At 46.7% G+C, this 15,772-nt stretch overlaps 1 protein-coding gene and 1 non-coding gene across 13 annotated transcripts in view; both read right to left on the bottom strand.

The window, feature by feature from the left end:
• Nucleotides 1–467: 467 nt before the first annotated feature.
• Nucleotides 468–599, bottom strand: LOC120097987 (small nucleolar RNA SNORA17). The gene has a single exon (XR_005495940.1). It is a non-coding gene; the product is annotated as a small nucleolar RNA SNORA17 (small nucleolar RNA).
• A 4,354-nt stretch (nucleotides 600–4,953) lies between these two features.
• Nucleotides 4,954–15,772, bottom strand: part of Ptpdc1 (protein tyrosine phosphatase domain containing 1) — a 48,850-nt gene continuing 38,031 nt past the window's right edge. For 6 of the 12 annotated variants that reach the window (XM_063276153.1, XM_063276158.1, XM_063276159.1 and 3 more), the window contains 4 exons: nucleotides 13,060–14,306; nucleotides 10,543–10,728; nucleotides 8,098–8,208; nucleotides 4,954–6,898 (listed from right to left, as the gene is read on the bottom strand). In XM_063276153.1, coding sequence (XP_063132223.1) covers nucleotides 6,779–6,898; nucleotides 8,098–8,208; nucleotides 10,543–10,728; nucleotides 13,060–14,306 — 1,664 coding nt within the window. In that variant the 3' untranslated portion in view covers nucleotides 4,954–6,778. Of the gene's footprint in view, nucleotides 6,899–8,097; nucleotides 8,222–10,542; nucleotides 10,729–13,059; nucleotides 14,307–15,772 lie in introns of all 12 variants that reach the window. The other 6 variants (XR_010058821.1, XR_010058819.1, NM_001106104.1 and 3 more) reach the window with 5 other exon arrangements.

Raw genomic sequence — 15,772 nt, 5'->3', positions numbered from 1 at the left:
GTCCCCAGCTCTGCCTCTCTTCATTGGGCCCACATCCTTCTGTTTCTCTTTCTCTTCCATTTCTCCACCTCTTACTTGCTCCTCTCAGCAGCACCCGAGGTCTCTGAGTGTCTAGGTTTGTTTCAGGAATGATCTCTGGAGTGTTGTGGCCTTCCCTTCCAGACCTGGGTGGCGCCAGACTAGTGGTCAACTCAGGCTCGCTTCCTGTCTTGGCCCCACGGGGCCAGTCTGGTGCATGTGTCAGGCCTGTTCTTCCTGCCCACCCAAGTGGCCATTTGTCTTGGGTTCATTCCTGCTAGGGGGTCCTTGGTCCCAGGTGGGGTTCTTCTAGTCTCTGGCTTGCTTCCCATCCTGTGAGCCTGTCAGGGCCTGCCTGGCACTTAAATGACAGTTGTCTCAGGTTAGCACCCTGTCTGGGCTCCCTGGTGCCAGTCAGGTGGTCATTTCAGGCTCACTCCTTTTTAGGGAATGATAGACTACTAATCATTCAGATGTCCATAGGTCAGAGCATGGAACATAGACATAGTCTCTCTCCTCTCTGCCACCTACTGACGCACATGTGACACAGCAGTCACATCTGCAACGCCACTGGGGGCAGCAGTGATTTTTTTCTAGAATATTCCTCATTGTTAGTCTAATGGGTGGAGTGGTTTTAATATATATAATTATTAAAATATATTTGAGGTGTATTTCACCAGATGAGATTTTTTTTTTCCAGAGCTGGGGACCGAACCCAGGGCCTTGCGCTTCCTAGGCAAGCGCTCTACCACTGAGCTAAATCCCCAACCCCCAGATGAGATTTTTTTAAGTTTGTGTGTGTGTGTGTGTGTGTGTGTGTGTGTGTGTCTGTGTGTGCACATATATGCACACAGGTACACATGTACACGTGTGTGCATACCTGTGATGATCAGGGGACAATCTCTGGTGGTGTTCTTCAGGCACTGTCCACCTTTTGTCTGAAGCAGCTTCTTCCTGGCTTGGAAGTCACTGATTCGGCTAAGCTGGCTGGCCTTTGAGACCCAGGGATCTGCTCATCTCTGCCTTCCCAACACTAGGACTGAGAACACACACCACCATGCCCAGCCTTTTGACATGGGTTCAGGAAAATAAGTGCAGGTCCTTGTACCTGCATAGCAAGCACTAATTGAGCTATCGCCTAAGCCTCATTCCAAGGACTTTACATTCCTTCGTGGTATCCGTAAGGCTAAAACTCTTTCCGGAATCCTAAGCGAGCATGTGGACTTTTCATTCTCGTGAATATGGTGGGGCACTCTCCAGCTGCGGCGTGGCATGTGACACTATAGCAGACTGCATGAGACGGCAGCTAGCAGTGAGAATCCAGCTGCCTTTTCTTAAATAAGAGACTTGGAGAAATGTTTAAGTCATGCTGTTGTCAGCATTCCATTGCTGGGAAAAAAAAAAAAAAACCTGACAGAACCATTTTAAAGAAAGAAATATTTCTGGGACAAAAGGTCCATGGTTCAAAGGCTTCTGACTCTGGGGGCTTAGCCTCACTAGCTGCATCTGTGACAGCACGGTTGTGCAGTGGGAATAGTGCAGGAGAATCTGTTTGCCCTGTATTCAGGACGCAGAGACTGAGGAAGCAGAGGGAGTCTAGAGTCCCGACGATCTCTTCCAGAGATCTGGCTCCAGTGACCTAACGCCCATCCGTCAAGCTGCAGTTCTTCAAAGTTCTGCCAGCCCCCAACAGTGCCACGGCTGGGGAGGGGGCTTCCGCAGATGGGATGGCTGCAGTCAGAACCAATGAGGTGAGCCTGAGGAGCAGCCCAGAGGTCTGCAGGCATCCAGGTCCTTTCCAAACTTGCCCACTTCTCCAAGCATTTACGACAGCTTGGGAGAGCTCTGAACCGCCTCCTAGACAGTCAGCCTGGGTTTTGATGAACAGCATCGCTCTTCCTTCTGGATACATTGAGCTCATCAAGGGGGCCTGGTGTGGAGCTCTGTGTCCTGCTTCCTCTTAGGAATTCTGTTTTAAATAATTTCTTCTCCTGCTTTACTAAAAGCAGCTAAGAGAAGCCAAGCAGCATCCTTGGACATCTTTTGGACAGAAGAAATCTGCTGAATATACTAGTCCATAATCCCTACGTTCTGATCTCTAGAAATGTCTAGAACAGGCTTGGTGCTAGAGTGCTCTGAGATGTTAATATCAGTAATGAAGCTTGCAGTAAAAAAAACAAAACAAAAAAAAACATTCTTAGCAATGTCCAGCTCTCAGGAGAAACCAGGACCACTGTACAAATTGCCACCAACAAAAGCCATGTCACTTACGAATTTAGTCTACTTGATAAAGTCACACGCTGTGAAAAGATACAGTTATCTTGTGTCTAGTGTAGTCCACTTACCACACAACCACTAAGAATGACTTAAGGCTACATCAGTCATGGCCACACAACTCCAGAACTATTGCAAGTCTTCATTAACCCAGCTCCCAGAGTGCCTCTGCACTTTGACTTGTCACGGCAACACCCTACTCCTGTGGTACCAGTTTTTTTTTTTTTCCTTTTCTTTTTTTCGGAGCTGGGGACCGAACCCAGGGCCTTGCGTTTGCTAGGCAAGCGCTCTACCACTGAGCTAAATCCCCAACCCCAGGTACCAGTTTCTTAATAACTAATGAATAATTTTATTGCTGTCCAGGCTGGGAGGTTAGGCTAAAGTGCTGGCCACTTATGGGAGGGCTTTTTTCTACTACCAAGGTGGATTTTCAACCTAGGGGTGGAGGTTGGGGCAAGAACATGGTGTCCTCATGTGGCAGAGAGGAAAATAACAGACTAGTGGGTGGTGGCAGGATCTGGTCATGATGCTAGCCTTTTTCAGAGGCTCTCCCTCAGCACAGTTGCTGTGAGGACTTAGTGCCCATCACATGAATTTGGAGGCCATTTGGACCTCAGCTCTTGGATAAAGGAACTCATGCCTACATGATTCCCATGTTGTACACAGCCCAGCAAAGAACAGGCACATGCTTGCTCGAAAAAAAACAAACCCTTTACATTTGTAAAAGAAACCAGTGTAACAGTGCAGGATGCTGTTTAGAATGGCCATCTAAGCCAGACCTTACCAGAATCCAGGAGTTATCCCTGCCAGTCACAGGAACATTTAATATTAGGTTGAACCACATCAATCGAATGCCCAATTTATCCATTTCTTCCCTACAGAAATGGTCCCTCTACATGAATCTGAAATCAAAAGCCTGGGGCTTTTGATTTTTTCTTTTGGGGTTTGAAGAGATGGCTGAGGAGTTAAGAGCTCTGGCTGCCCTTCCAGAGGACCCCAGTTTAGTTCCCAGCACCCACATGGGCTCACAAGTCTATGGCTCCTAGTTCAGGGGTCTGACACCCTCACACAGACATGCGTGAACAAGTACTTTAGCCACTGAGTATTTCCCAAGCCCTTGTTTTAAAAAAAGAAAAAGAATAAAATGCAGAAAATTTCACAAGAAATCAATGGGTAGAGAGGAATTGGCTCAGAGTTAAAGTGTACTCTCATGCAGAGGACCTGGACTTGGGTTTCAGCCCCTATGCAGTGGCTCTCAGCTCCTGTGACTACAGTTCCAGGTCTGACGCCTCTCCTTGCCTCTGTAGGGACTGAACTTGTATGTGCATTGTGCTTGTGGCTTTCCTTGTCCTTTCAGACGTTATTAAACACTTCCGTATTACATCACAGAACTAATGGGTGTGTGTGTGTGTGTGTGTGTGTGTGTGTGTGTGTGTGTGTGGGCGGGATCATTGGAAGCGCATCCTCAGCAATGTAAAGAGTGCAAAGCCAGCCCTGAATACTGGAGACTCTCTCCCACCCATCCACGTTGCCACCCATCAGAGGCAAACTGCAGGCTAATGGTTAGGTTACTTAAGTAAGAATGAGTTAAGTAATTCTGAGTCACTGTGGATACATAAAACTTAATTACAAGAGGTGTCAGGATATTTCAATCTTCTTGGCCCCTCTCACCCTTCTTGCCCTCTTGAAGCCAGGCCACGGGGAAGGTATGGCACACCTCCAGGCCCTTCTGCATCTCCTCAAGAAACCATCTCCTCTCCAGTGACGATCCCATTGTCTCTGGACAACTCATTGTAAACTGGACACAAGATCCTGGAAACGTCAGCATCTGCCTGCCCTCTAGACTCATACCTGCGCCTGTAACAACATGGCATGTTCACATAAAACTGGAAAATTGGCTAAATATATGATTAAGTAAATCAGCATAGAATTTGAGTTATGCAAATAAGCAAATTCTTCAGCAGGAGCAGCAATTCTTCCCAGAGGGCGGTTAGTGAGTCTCGGAAGCATCGGAAACCAACAACAGTGAGAATGAGCTGCTGGGCTGGTGAGTGTGGATGCTGGAGACAGGCACACTGTACTGGCTCTGCCTTTCCCTGTGTGTGCTGCTTCCAAAGTTGTGGGAAATAGGCATCTACTGGAATCCAGAGCTCACAGCACTCGAAGGGCTCTGGTGTCATGAGGGTGCTCTAGACTGGGATGGTCCACCAATCAAGAGCTTGCAGGCTGCAGTATGGGCAGGGAGCATACAGTGGGGAGTCTGTCTTACTTGGGGTCTTCATCACCGAGTGTCTCCAATGCTTTTCAGGGTACCAAGGGGAATGAGGTACTTCCTGTCCCTGGTGAGAAGAGCACACTCAGTGTGGGGTTTGCTCAACTGCTTTTCCTTAAGCCGAATTTGCAACCTTAAAACTTCTTCAATATGTGACTTTTCATCCTTTTGGCTAGACATTTAGACATTTAGACAGAGGAAGGTAGAGTCTTGTCTGCCTGGATTTTGTTTTAGAAACTCTTCCTCTTAGAACCTGGACCCACTACATCTGAAGGTGAGCACAGCTCGCTCACTGCTAATTCAGTTTAGAGCAACCCCTTACCTGGGTCACAGGAGAATGCACAATGCCTGAGAGCAGTAGAGTGAAGAACCACAAGACAGGTCAGTGGTTGGTTCTTTTCACCTTTATTCAAATAAGCATGGAGCCTGTGTCTTCTCAGGCTGGTGTATTTAGATTTTCTGACATGCAGTGGTGTTAGCACATGGCTGTTGCAGAACTTAGAGCAAGTGTTGTAAATGCACAGGCGCGGCTGGCCTTAAGGAGGGAGGGTAGCGAAGGTCCACAGTGTCACTTGCCCATTCAAGGCTGACGAGAGGCGAAGACAAGCGTTCTCTTTGAATGTCGGCTTTTAGAATGATCACAGGAGACAGAGTGCAAGGGCTCCTGTTGTTAGGCTAGGCACTTAAAAGGATACTTCAGCACTGGGTAAGCTGGTTGGTCCAGTAACTGCCACCGTATTTCCTTTCCCAAGAAGAAAATTCAAGGTGAAGGAAACTGCACTTGGTCTTTGCCGTCAGAGTTGGTGAAATTAATGATCGAAATAGTTTTGGACACGCTAGACTGTAATTCAGAAATGCATGAGTTAGAGAAATTTCATTTGTTCTAATTCAGTCTTGCTTGTTTCCTACAACTCTGAGAATCACAGAGTTACGTCTTTAGTTTGAATTGGTCTGGTCATCACCTTGGTCAAGAAAACTATTTGCCATGGGCTCTGCTACTCCTGTGTAGTAATTTAGTTTAAATAAGGCCTCAGTTGCTGATTACCAGTTTAATCTAAGGGAACAAGTTTGACCGGTCACCTGTCCTTATTTGAAGCCAGTTAGGGTGAGTGCAACCTGGGGTCAAATTCAACTTAAAAATTATAATCCTACAGCAGAACAGCAGCTGGCGGCAGAGGCCGAGGCAAGTGGGCTTGTGAAAGGGCAGCTTTGGGGCTGGGCATAGGCCAGGTAGCAATGCCAGCACTCCCGGGGACAGAAAGTGGCCGGTCTGACTTGCTCCAGCTCTGAGTGGCCTGTGCAGGATGGCCACCCTACCCCCCCCCACCCGAGAGCTGTCCTTCACTGCTGTCCTTTCTACAGTCCCTAGGAGGACCAGGCCAGTTCTGTTCCTTAGCAACTGCCCACATAGCCACTTCTGATCCATTTCTCTGGACAGCAGTGAAGGCTCAGCGGCAGGTTGGGGACACAGAATAAGGTTTCTGGGTTGAGAGCTGCTCCCTCCCCTGAAAGCCAAGGGAGAGGTTGTCGGGAAGCCTGACTAACAGCAAGACTACTTTCTACAAGTGCGAAACCCAACCACTCCAGTCAGTCTGTTAAAGTAAACTGAATCACTGAATCACTGAAAATAATATTCTTTGAAAGACTTTGCCACATCTGTTAAAAACAAAACAAAACAAAAAAAGCTTCAAAGTTTTTTAAAGGTCCTTTAAAATGTATTAGTAGCCTTCTTAGTAACGAATATAAAACAGTTTAAGACACTTGGTGACTATCTTAGGTCATATCTCTGAGGGAGGGACACATGTCTTGGGAAGGATACATAGTGAGGTTTTACTACTAAAATGATCTATTTGGTAAAAACTCCACAAAGAGTTTTGTCAAAAAAAAAAAAAGAAAGAAAGAAAGAAAAGAAAAAGAAAGAGAAAATGAATAACTGTTTTGAAAGGATTGTTTTTTTCCTCCAAAATGTCAAAAAGAGTAAGGACACAAATATAATTAAAATGTCAATACAATACTATCAATTCAGTAAATAAATAAAGTGGCACCAACTTTATGGCAATTTTTTAAGACACAGCTCAAAGATATTTCAAAATAAATAACTAAAAAAGGGAGACAGCACTGACAATGGCCGGAGGGGGGGAAGCGCAGCCAGCACTGTTCCCCGCTTGGGATGGATGGATGCTTAGGTCGGATGCTCGTCCAGAGAAGAAAGCTTCAGGAGAGACCAGGCCTCGGGCTGTCTTTTGCCATTTTTCTCTTTTCTTCCAACGTGTGCTTAAATATTTTTTTCAGGGTGTCGTAAACTATTGGTCCATTTTCAGAATCAAAATTAACCTGGTGACAAAGAAAAATTTTTACTTAAGACACTGGAGTAAATAATCTAATGAGTTTCTGTTTGCAAAGAAAAGAAGGATTTGAAAAAAAACAATAAAGATTTATATAAAAATACATATAGTTAAATGCATATGCTAAGTTTCATACATTTTAGCTGAATGACTATGTTAGAGCTGTCAACCACACTGGTACCAAACCTCTGACTGAAAACTCATTCAGTGTCGTGCCTGGAGTTTAATACACTCCAAGCAGGAGCCCCAGGGACGTCAGCAGCCATGTGAGGCTGAGACTCAGCACTGATGCTACAAGGGACAGCTCCTTACAGCGGCACACCACGTCCAGAAGCCTAAGGCTGCAGGGGACTGTGAGACGGGGAAAGTGTAGCTTTCCGCCTGTCACTGCAGCTCCATCCTTTATCTAATGTTTGTGGCACTGCTTCTCAACCTTCCTAATGCTGCAACCCTTTAATACAGTTCCTTGTGTTGTGGTGACCCCCAACCACACAATTATTTCCTTGCTCCTTCCCAACTGTCATTTTGCCACTGCTGGGAAGACACGGGGGGGCCTTTGCCACACCAGCTGCTCTCTGCCGAGGAGTGATGGTACCAGGACAGAGAGCCCCGCACTGTCCCAGAGGAAGGTATGTCCTACTAAGGACTCCGGTTCCTGGCACAGATTCTCCCCTCCACAGACAAAGGATGACAAGGAGAGGCTGCTCACTTCACCAGCAACATAGGGACTCAGGACGCTTGTTTGCTGATCTGCTTGTTAGCCGCTGTCTTGCTGATGGCCTCTACAAGGCTCACACATCAGAAATAAATAACTGCGTTTCTCCTAAAAGCATGTAGTTCATGCCTTTGTGGGTACCAACGTGATAATTTTGGATGTTTAACTCTGCTTAGATGATTCTTGTTTAAACCCAAGGTGGGGCTGGCTGGATATGCAAATACCCGACTACTCTGAAGAACAGGATTTAAGACTTGCTGAACACCCCTCTGTTTTTCTCTTTGCTCCCACATTATCCTTCAATAACCTGACAGGCCAGCTTTGTCCTGATGCACTGTTGGGAAACTCTGTAACGACTTATAGAGCACATTTGCATTACGGGAAACAGCCGAATGTCTGACTTGAGAAGGGAAGTTGACTTTTGGACCCCTGAGTTACAGAGGTGGCGTGATGGTGTGGAGACACGGACTCACCTTGGTGAAGGCTTTAATGGCATGTGAAAGGCAAGCTTCCTCCACCTCCACCGGAAGCGTCTGCAGGCTCACAATGCAATGCAACACACAGAGGATGGTCTGGTACTGCCCCTGTGGACACAAACTGTCATTACATTACATACAAGTGCATGAGCATCACCAGAAGGATCAAGTCTGATCTCATCAAGGAACCTTGAGCCAGCTGCTCTACCATGCCTCGTCTGTGAAAGGCGTCCTCCATCTCCAAGTAGCCAGAGGTGGGAAGGGGCTGTTCACAGCTGCTCAGCAAGGTTGCCCTTCCTTGTCTACCGTCTCCTGTTTCACCTCTGACATAGAACCACCGGGAAGATACCCTAAGAAAAGGATTCTACACACTGGAAAAAACCATACCCTATAAGGTATACACGGGGCTGGGAAGATGGCTCAGGTAGAGAGCTTCCTGTGTAAGCCTTAAGACCGGAATTCAGATTTCTAGAACCCATGCAGAAAGCCTGATGGGTATGAGGGGCCTGGCTATAAACACAGCCAAGGAGGTGGAGATGGGGTCCTAGAGCAAGCTGCCAGGCTAGCCACAGGGTAGAGAGATGGGGGAAGACTATGACGCTAACCTTAGGTCTTCACATGCATGCACAAATGTGTATTCATGAACATATACATGACAAACGTGTGAGGGCACTGCCTACATGTGTGTTGTGAACAGGCTGTGACAGTAGTCTGTGGGTAGATGCAGTCACAGATCTCTGCGAAGACTTGGGAACAATGAGATTTTTAAACTTCAGGGTAGGTAACTCCAGGCTAACAGCTAGTATTGTTCCCCAAAACAAAAGCAAGGCCTATTTTGAACTGAAAAGATTGTATCCTTAGGTGGTTAAAATACTAAACTGTGTAATAGGATGTATAATGACAAATAATTTCCATCTCTTCCTATATTCACAGTATCTTTCTCTGCTGGCAAACACTGGAACTAGTTTATAGCTTCCTGATACTCTTTTCTACTCTGTACATATTTAAGCTGTGTAGATGCACACACACAAGTACAACATTCCCTATGTAGACGCATGCACACACACAAGTGAAACAGTCCCTTTTAAGAACTCTAAGGAGTGCACACTCCAGTCCGCACCTTAGTTTGTATGGACACATGCTCACAGTGCACACTCCAGTCCGCACCTTAGTTTGTATGGACACATGCTCACAGTGCACACTCCAGCCCGCACCTTAGTTTGTATGGACACATGCTCACAGTGCACACTCCAGCCCGCACCTTAGTTTGTATGGACACATGCTCACAGTCAGTAAAGGAAACTTTGAAAAGGTGAAGAGTTTTAACACAGCCTGCTTAAGAGCTACACAATCACCGTAGTCACTCCCTGAGATGCTCACCTACTTGGGAAAAAAATCATACCTTTTTGTTTTGCTTTGTTTTGGGGACAGAGTCTTACTATGTAGCCCTGGCTGGCTTAGAGATCACTATATAGATGAGGCTGTCCTCAAACTCACAGAGATGTGCCTTCCTCTGACTCTTGAGTGAGGGGATTAAAGATGTACACTACCACACCTGATAAAATACCACACTTTTAAGACAAAATAAAATCTAAAATTTAATGACATTTGCTATGTTAAAACTTATACTGAAAAGATTCAAAAGGAAAGAAAGGTTGGAAGAATTTAATGCAACTCTTCTGAAATTTACACAGTAGAATGATTCCTAAAGTGTGGTCATCTCGGTCTTGGTAATGGACAGCTTCCTTTTAGGGGTGGGCATCAAACCCGGGCCCAGGTACATGCTACACAAATGATCTACCATGGAGCCACTTCCCCAGCTTGGCTTTTACGACAGTCTTGCTGCATACTACAAGATGTCCTTGAATGCAGTATGCGGTCCAGGCTGGCCTCAAATTTATAGCCCTCCTTCTACCTCCTGAGCGCTGGGATTACAAGCACTTGCTGCCATTTGTTTTCTAAGCCTTACACTGTATGTCAGTTTTGCTGTGTCTACAGTGCTGCAGATCAAACCCAGGGCCTTGCACACACGAGGCTAGTCCTCTACCACTGAACCACATCCCAGCCCCAATTTAGTCTCTTATCTTAGAAAAACTCCTAAGTCAGGGGAGTGGAGATACGGCTCAGTGGTTAGGAACATGAGCTGCTCTTGCAGAGGACCTGAGTTCAGTTCCCAGAACCCACAGCAGGTGGCTCACAAAGGCTTGCAGCTGCAGCTCCAGGGGAATCGGACGCCCTCTCCTGTCCTCTGTGAGTACTGTAGCCAAACATACAAACCTGCACACAGACCATACACACAAAATTAGGGGGTCAAAGAAAAGAAAACCTACTGATTTAGACATAAATAGAAAATTCATTCTTTTGGTAATGGATTTTCTGCACATGTGTGAAGCTTCTATGAGGCCCTAATTAGCTTCATTAGCGGTCCAATTGCTACTTTACCTTCTCTAGTAAAAACAGGGCTTCGGCAGCATCTGCGTGTCTGTCGACCAGCATGTCCACATCCTCTTTGCTGATTACAGGTTCTTTCAGTTGCTCCACCCAAGACCACATCAAACTGCACAAGATGAAAGGGTCTCTCTCACCACATATTCGTTCCCAGGCTCCCTCTCGGGAATTTAGTTCTTTCTACAAAGGAAGAGGGAGAGAGGAATGGATCTGGGGAGAGAGAGGTGTATAGACCCTAACTAGAGGATCCATAATCACGTAAGAGTGAAGGCTCTAGACCTTCCCCGGGGCTTGCACCTCTAGGTAGGGGCGCCTGGCTAACACAGAAGCACCCCCAGCCCAGTCTTACCCCTGCACAACAACATGCCACAAGCAGGCTAGCTAACTACTGAGAGAAGAGCCACTGCAGTGTACGGCCCTCACTGACTCAGAGACTGGAGAAGTAGCTCAAGATGGAGTTTTCTTTCTCCAGCATCTGGTAAACAAAACTGAAATCTGACTGCAAATGAAGTAAAATGGTAGATTAAAGATAAGAGACCATTTATAAGCTAATTGGGGAGCTCAGCTGAACCCTTAAACCAAAACTTCAAAGTACACACACACACACACACACACACACACACACACACACACACACACTATTGCATTAAAGGCAGTAAATGTGGTACATGTTTTTCCAAGTGCCTTTTAGAATCCTAGAGAGCAGTAACGAGCCCAGCACCCTGAGATCTGGGAAGTTAAAAGCAAATGGGAAACTGTGTGAGTGCTCCCAAATATCTAGGGACATTTCACATGAGTTTATTTATTTGTGTGTATTCGTGCATGTGCCTGTACATGTGTGCATGTGCGTGTGTGTCTGTGTGTATGCACGCGCGTGTGTAGACCAGAAGACAACTTTGTGGAGCTGCTTTTCTCTTTCTATTATGTAGGTCCAGGAGAACAGACTCAAGCCTGGAGGCTTTCATTTTTAATGAACCATACTGCCAGTCTCACATGAGATCTTAAGACTTCACCCTGTAAAAATGAGTTAAGAAATTTCTAACAGAGATCAGATTTATGTTTTGATAAATCGAATAAAAATTTTCAATTGCTGGAGGCTGGAGGGATGGCAATTCTGTTCAAACTGACAAATGAGTTTAGAATTTAGCTGGAAGTATAATCAAAGCAAATCAGGAAAGGGAGCAGTCTTAAGAGTGACATGTCCAGGGCTGGAGAGATGGCTCAGCGGTTAAGAGCACTGACTGCTCTTCCAGAGTTCCTGAGTTCAAATCCCAGCAACCACATGGTGGCTCACAACCATCTGTAATGGGATCCGATGCCCTCTTCTGGTGTGCCTGAAGACAGCTACAGTGTTCTCACATAAATAAAATAAATATTAAAAAATTTCAATTGTAAAAAACAAGTGGGCTAGCACAGGCATACACCACATCATACAGTTCAAGTCATGGTTGTTTTTCCCAGAGTACCATTGGCCCTTTTTGTTACTCAAAGTTCTGAAATAAATCTAAGAAGGTAAGATGGTAGAAGGCTTGTGGCTCCAGAAACTGTTTTTTACACATGCTACATGTTGAAACAGCCTGTCTGAGACCAAGTCTGCATCTTCTGGTTACTGTTTGAGACAGGGACCTGGATCTCTCTATGCAGATCATAGAACTTGCAAAGACTGCTCCTGGCTCAAGGGCCTTGACTAAAACTCCTGACCCAAACCCATCTTGTGGGCACTTAGCTGAGGGACACACAGGGCTGACCCAGGAGTGGCACCATGACATTCTTAACGCAAGGTCTTCCCATTTGCTCGCTCTTACTCAAATGCATGTGAGTATTTGCTGACTAGATGAGAGGCTTGATTTTCAGTGTACAGTGAGGAATAAAGGAAATGTATTTGGAGGGGAAACCGAGTTTCACTAGCAAGTACTCTAATCCAGAAGAGCTTTTGCTTGGGTCTATCCTTTGTGGGACACTGTAAGTTGGCATGAGGCCCAAACTTAATGTCCTGCTTCTAAAGATCTCCTTGTTTCAACAAATGGTGGACTGTGGAAGAGTAGGATCTGGAGAGATGGCTCAGGGGTAAAAGCTTGCACTGCCAAAGGACCTGAGTTCAGTTCCCAGCACCCAGGGAAACTAGACACTCTTCTGATCTCTGAGGGCACCTACACGAAACTGTATATACCCTGCCCCCCAAATACACAATTAACAATAAAAATTAATGAAATCTTTCAGGTACTCCACAGAAGAGCACGGATGCCAATTCAGGATTTCTCTGAGTGGAAAAGCCTGCTGGTCAGCCCCAAGCTGGACAGGCTCTGTTTCCCTGACAGAGTTTCTAGGAGCCCATCTTTTCTCTAGACAAGGCAGTCTCTCAAGTAGAGAAAGTACAACTAAAGACTGTCTTCCCACTAAAACTAAAACACAGCAAAAGTCCACATTCTAGGTGAGAGCCAAGAACTGGCTTCCGAGCCCCCGTCACATGTGAGCTGCATGTGCCCGTGCATTTAAACGAGACACGAGTACCTGCCACATTTCCACTCTCCTTTTCACCTCCTCCTCCTCAACAAACTCAGTCAAGTTCGCCAGGGCTTTGGCTGCCAATATCCTCCTTGCTTCAGCGTTCAGTTCAGACTGCAGGCCGGCGTGTGGCGTTGCCTCCGGCAGGTATGTGCTGTCCTGGGTTTCCTGTCCACATGAGAACTGCGCTTTAGGGCTGGTGTCACAGTGCAGGGGGCTGCAGGGGCTCCGGCCCATCTTGGGAACAGGGCCTGGCACCCAACCCTCAGGAGCCTCACACCGGCAGTGGGCGCCTCGCTCTGAATCCTTGTGTGTCCTTGTGAAGTTGGGTGGCGCTGGTTCTCCAGGGTTGTGTGAACAGGAGACACCCACCGAGAAGGTTCTGCTCCTCTGTACCTCCTTCGGAGAGTCCTTCCTGCACAAAAGCAGTGAGCCCTCATCCTTGGGTTCTTCTAAGCCTCCACACTTGGACTCAGTCCAGAAAGAAAACGTGTTTCGCACCAGTGTATCCTTATGTAAACCTAGCTCTGGAGTCGGCGGCAGGAAGCAATGGCTTGTGGGCGTCTGCTGCTGGAGACTGTGGTCGAGCAGCTCCTGGGCAGGCACTGTCCAAGGTGTCTCCCCTTGCTCCAGGATGGCTTTGGCCCTCTTTAAGTCTGAGTCACTGTAGCTGAGCTGTCTTTTCAGATGTGTCAGGGGCTGAAGGCGCTCAATATTCCTCCTCTTCCAGAGGGGGTCAAACTCATGCTCATTAGAAAGGATCACATCCTGACTGTCGAACTCGGCCACCTCTGCAGTGGGGTTAAACGGGTCAGGCACATCGCTGTTCTGCCTCAGTAACTCTTGATCTAGCTGCATTGTGACCATTTCAGACACCGTCTTTTCAATTTCGGCAGAGAGCTCGGGTCCTTCTAACACGCTCTTCATCACGACTGGCCTGTTCTCAGCCACGTCCAGCAGCAGCTTGCAGACTAGGTGGACGATCTTGGGCACATACTTCAGAAGGCGCGCCTCGTAACCATGAAGCAGATGACGCTGGCGCATCAGGTACTGTGCTAAGGTAACAGCGTGTGCTTTGGGGTCGCAGCAAGAGAAAATATTACGGAGTGGAGCCAGAAACTGAGTGAATTCCCGCACACACAGCAACTGTCCTCTGGTCTGAATGGAATTGGGGCGTTTTGCCCGCACGAATATAATTGCTTGGTCAGCAGTCATCCTTGTTGCAAAAACTAAGTAACATGCTATTAGCACACCTACAGAGTAAAGAAGATTAGGATGAGAAAGGCCTCGTTACCCATCAGTCCTTGATGATGAAACCTTGAATACTGTTAAGAAATAATGTAGACACAAGCACATTTGGAGACAGCATCAATGACCCTGCCACTGTTTTGCTACAGTTTTTTCGTACATGATCTCAGGTACCCTGGATTGTCCTTAAACTCGGTACATAGGCAAGGATGACCTTGGACTGTGATCCTCTGGCCTCTACCTTCCAAGTGCTAGCATTTTGATTGTACACTGCCAGGTTGGGTGTATGCAGTACTTCATGTATGCCGGGTGTATGTAGGACTTCATGTATGCTAGGCAAGCACTCTACCACCTGAGCTAAACCCCTAACCCCCCAAGCATTTATTACTGCGAGGACTTTACCATGTCTTTGTGACAGCTCATTCATGTGACTGGTCACCTTTGCACCAGAGACGCACTAACACACGACTTGCAGGTAAAGGGTGAAGTGAGAACAGGCTAACAGGTGAGATGAGGAGCTGCCCCAGCTGCCCCTCCTGCCCAATGCTGGCATGGAAGGAGGCCAAATCCTGATTCTGTGCTTCAGTGTTAGCTAACAGCTCTTGACATGACTTGCTCTGTACTTCCTGCTCTGCCATCTCTGCCGTCCACTGCCAGGACATCCTTGGGGAGCCCTCTCCCAGGTAGGGAGCCAAGACGTCCTTGGGGAGCCTCTCCCAGGTCGGGAAGGCTGTGCTTTGGGATTATCTGCGTTCACAGCATCCGTCTCTGCCTAACAATTCTTCCAACTACGTCCACAACAGTGTGTGCTTTAATTCAGACCACAGACAACTCTGTTACATAAGCAAGTACTATTAAGGGTGTCAGCGGCAACAGCATAGAGTCTGTTTCTTCAGTAGTTACTTCTGGGTAAGAACTCATAATCAGTGAATTATAACACAATAGCCAGCACATCTTAGGGTAAAAGGCAAATCAAAGACACCTATCCAACTCATAAGTTTGGGGACATCTAGTTACATGTGATAATCAGAGCCTCTGAGAATGCGTGTCCTCCAGTTTTCAGTGCATACAACACAGCTTCCTCATGCGGATACAGCACATCTTTAGTATAAGCTCAATATCTGCAGAGGTACAGCACGCAATGTCTACAACAAAGACCTCTGGCCTCATCCTATGAGCTACCAGTACCCACATGAGTTGTATTCTAGCCTAGGATGCTCCTGGGCAGGTAGGGCATCCCAGGCAGGGGCTATACACCAACGTGGTCTTGTCTGACTAAATCACATGACAGTGAAGCTATGACCCCATGCCCTTTACTTTTTCTTATCAGACCAGTGATGCGATGAAGTTTGCTGAGTGTTTATATAAACCAATGATTTTTAAGGAGAACCTGACATGCAAACAATCTCCCTTCAAGTAAACAATCCTTCTACATGCCAAAGAAGATAGCTCATGAAAGATGAAGCCAGAA

This window comes from Rattus norvegicus, chromosome 17 (genome assembly GCF_036323735.1).
Source record: "Rattus norvegicus strain BN/NHsdMcwi chromosome 17, GRCr8, whole genome shotgun sequence".
Taxonomy (NCBI): domain Eukaryota; kingdom Metazoa; phylum Chordata; class Mammalia; order Rodentia; family Muridae; genus Rattus; species Rattus norvegicus.
The sequence above is the reverse complement of the archived record's forward strand: the minus strand, read 5'-3'. Positions and strand labels throughout refer to the sequence as shown.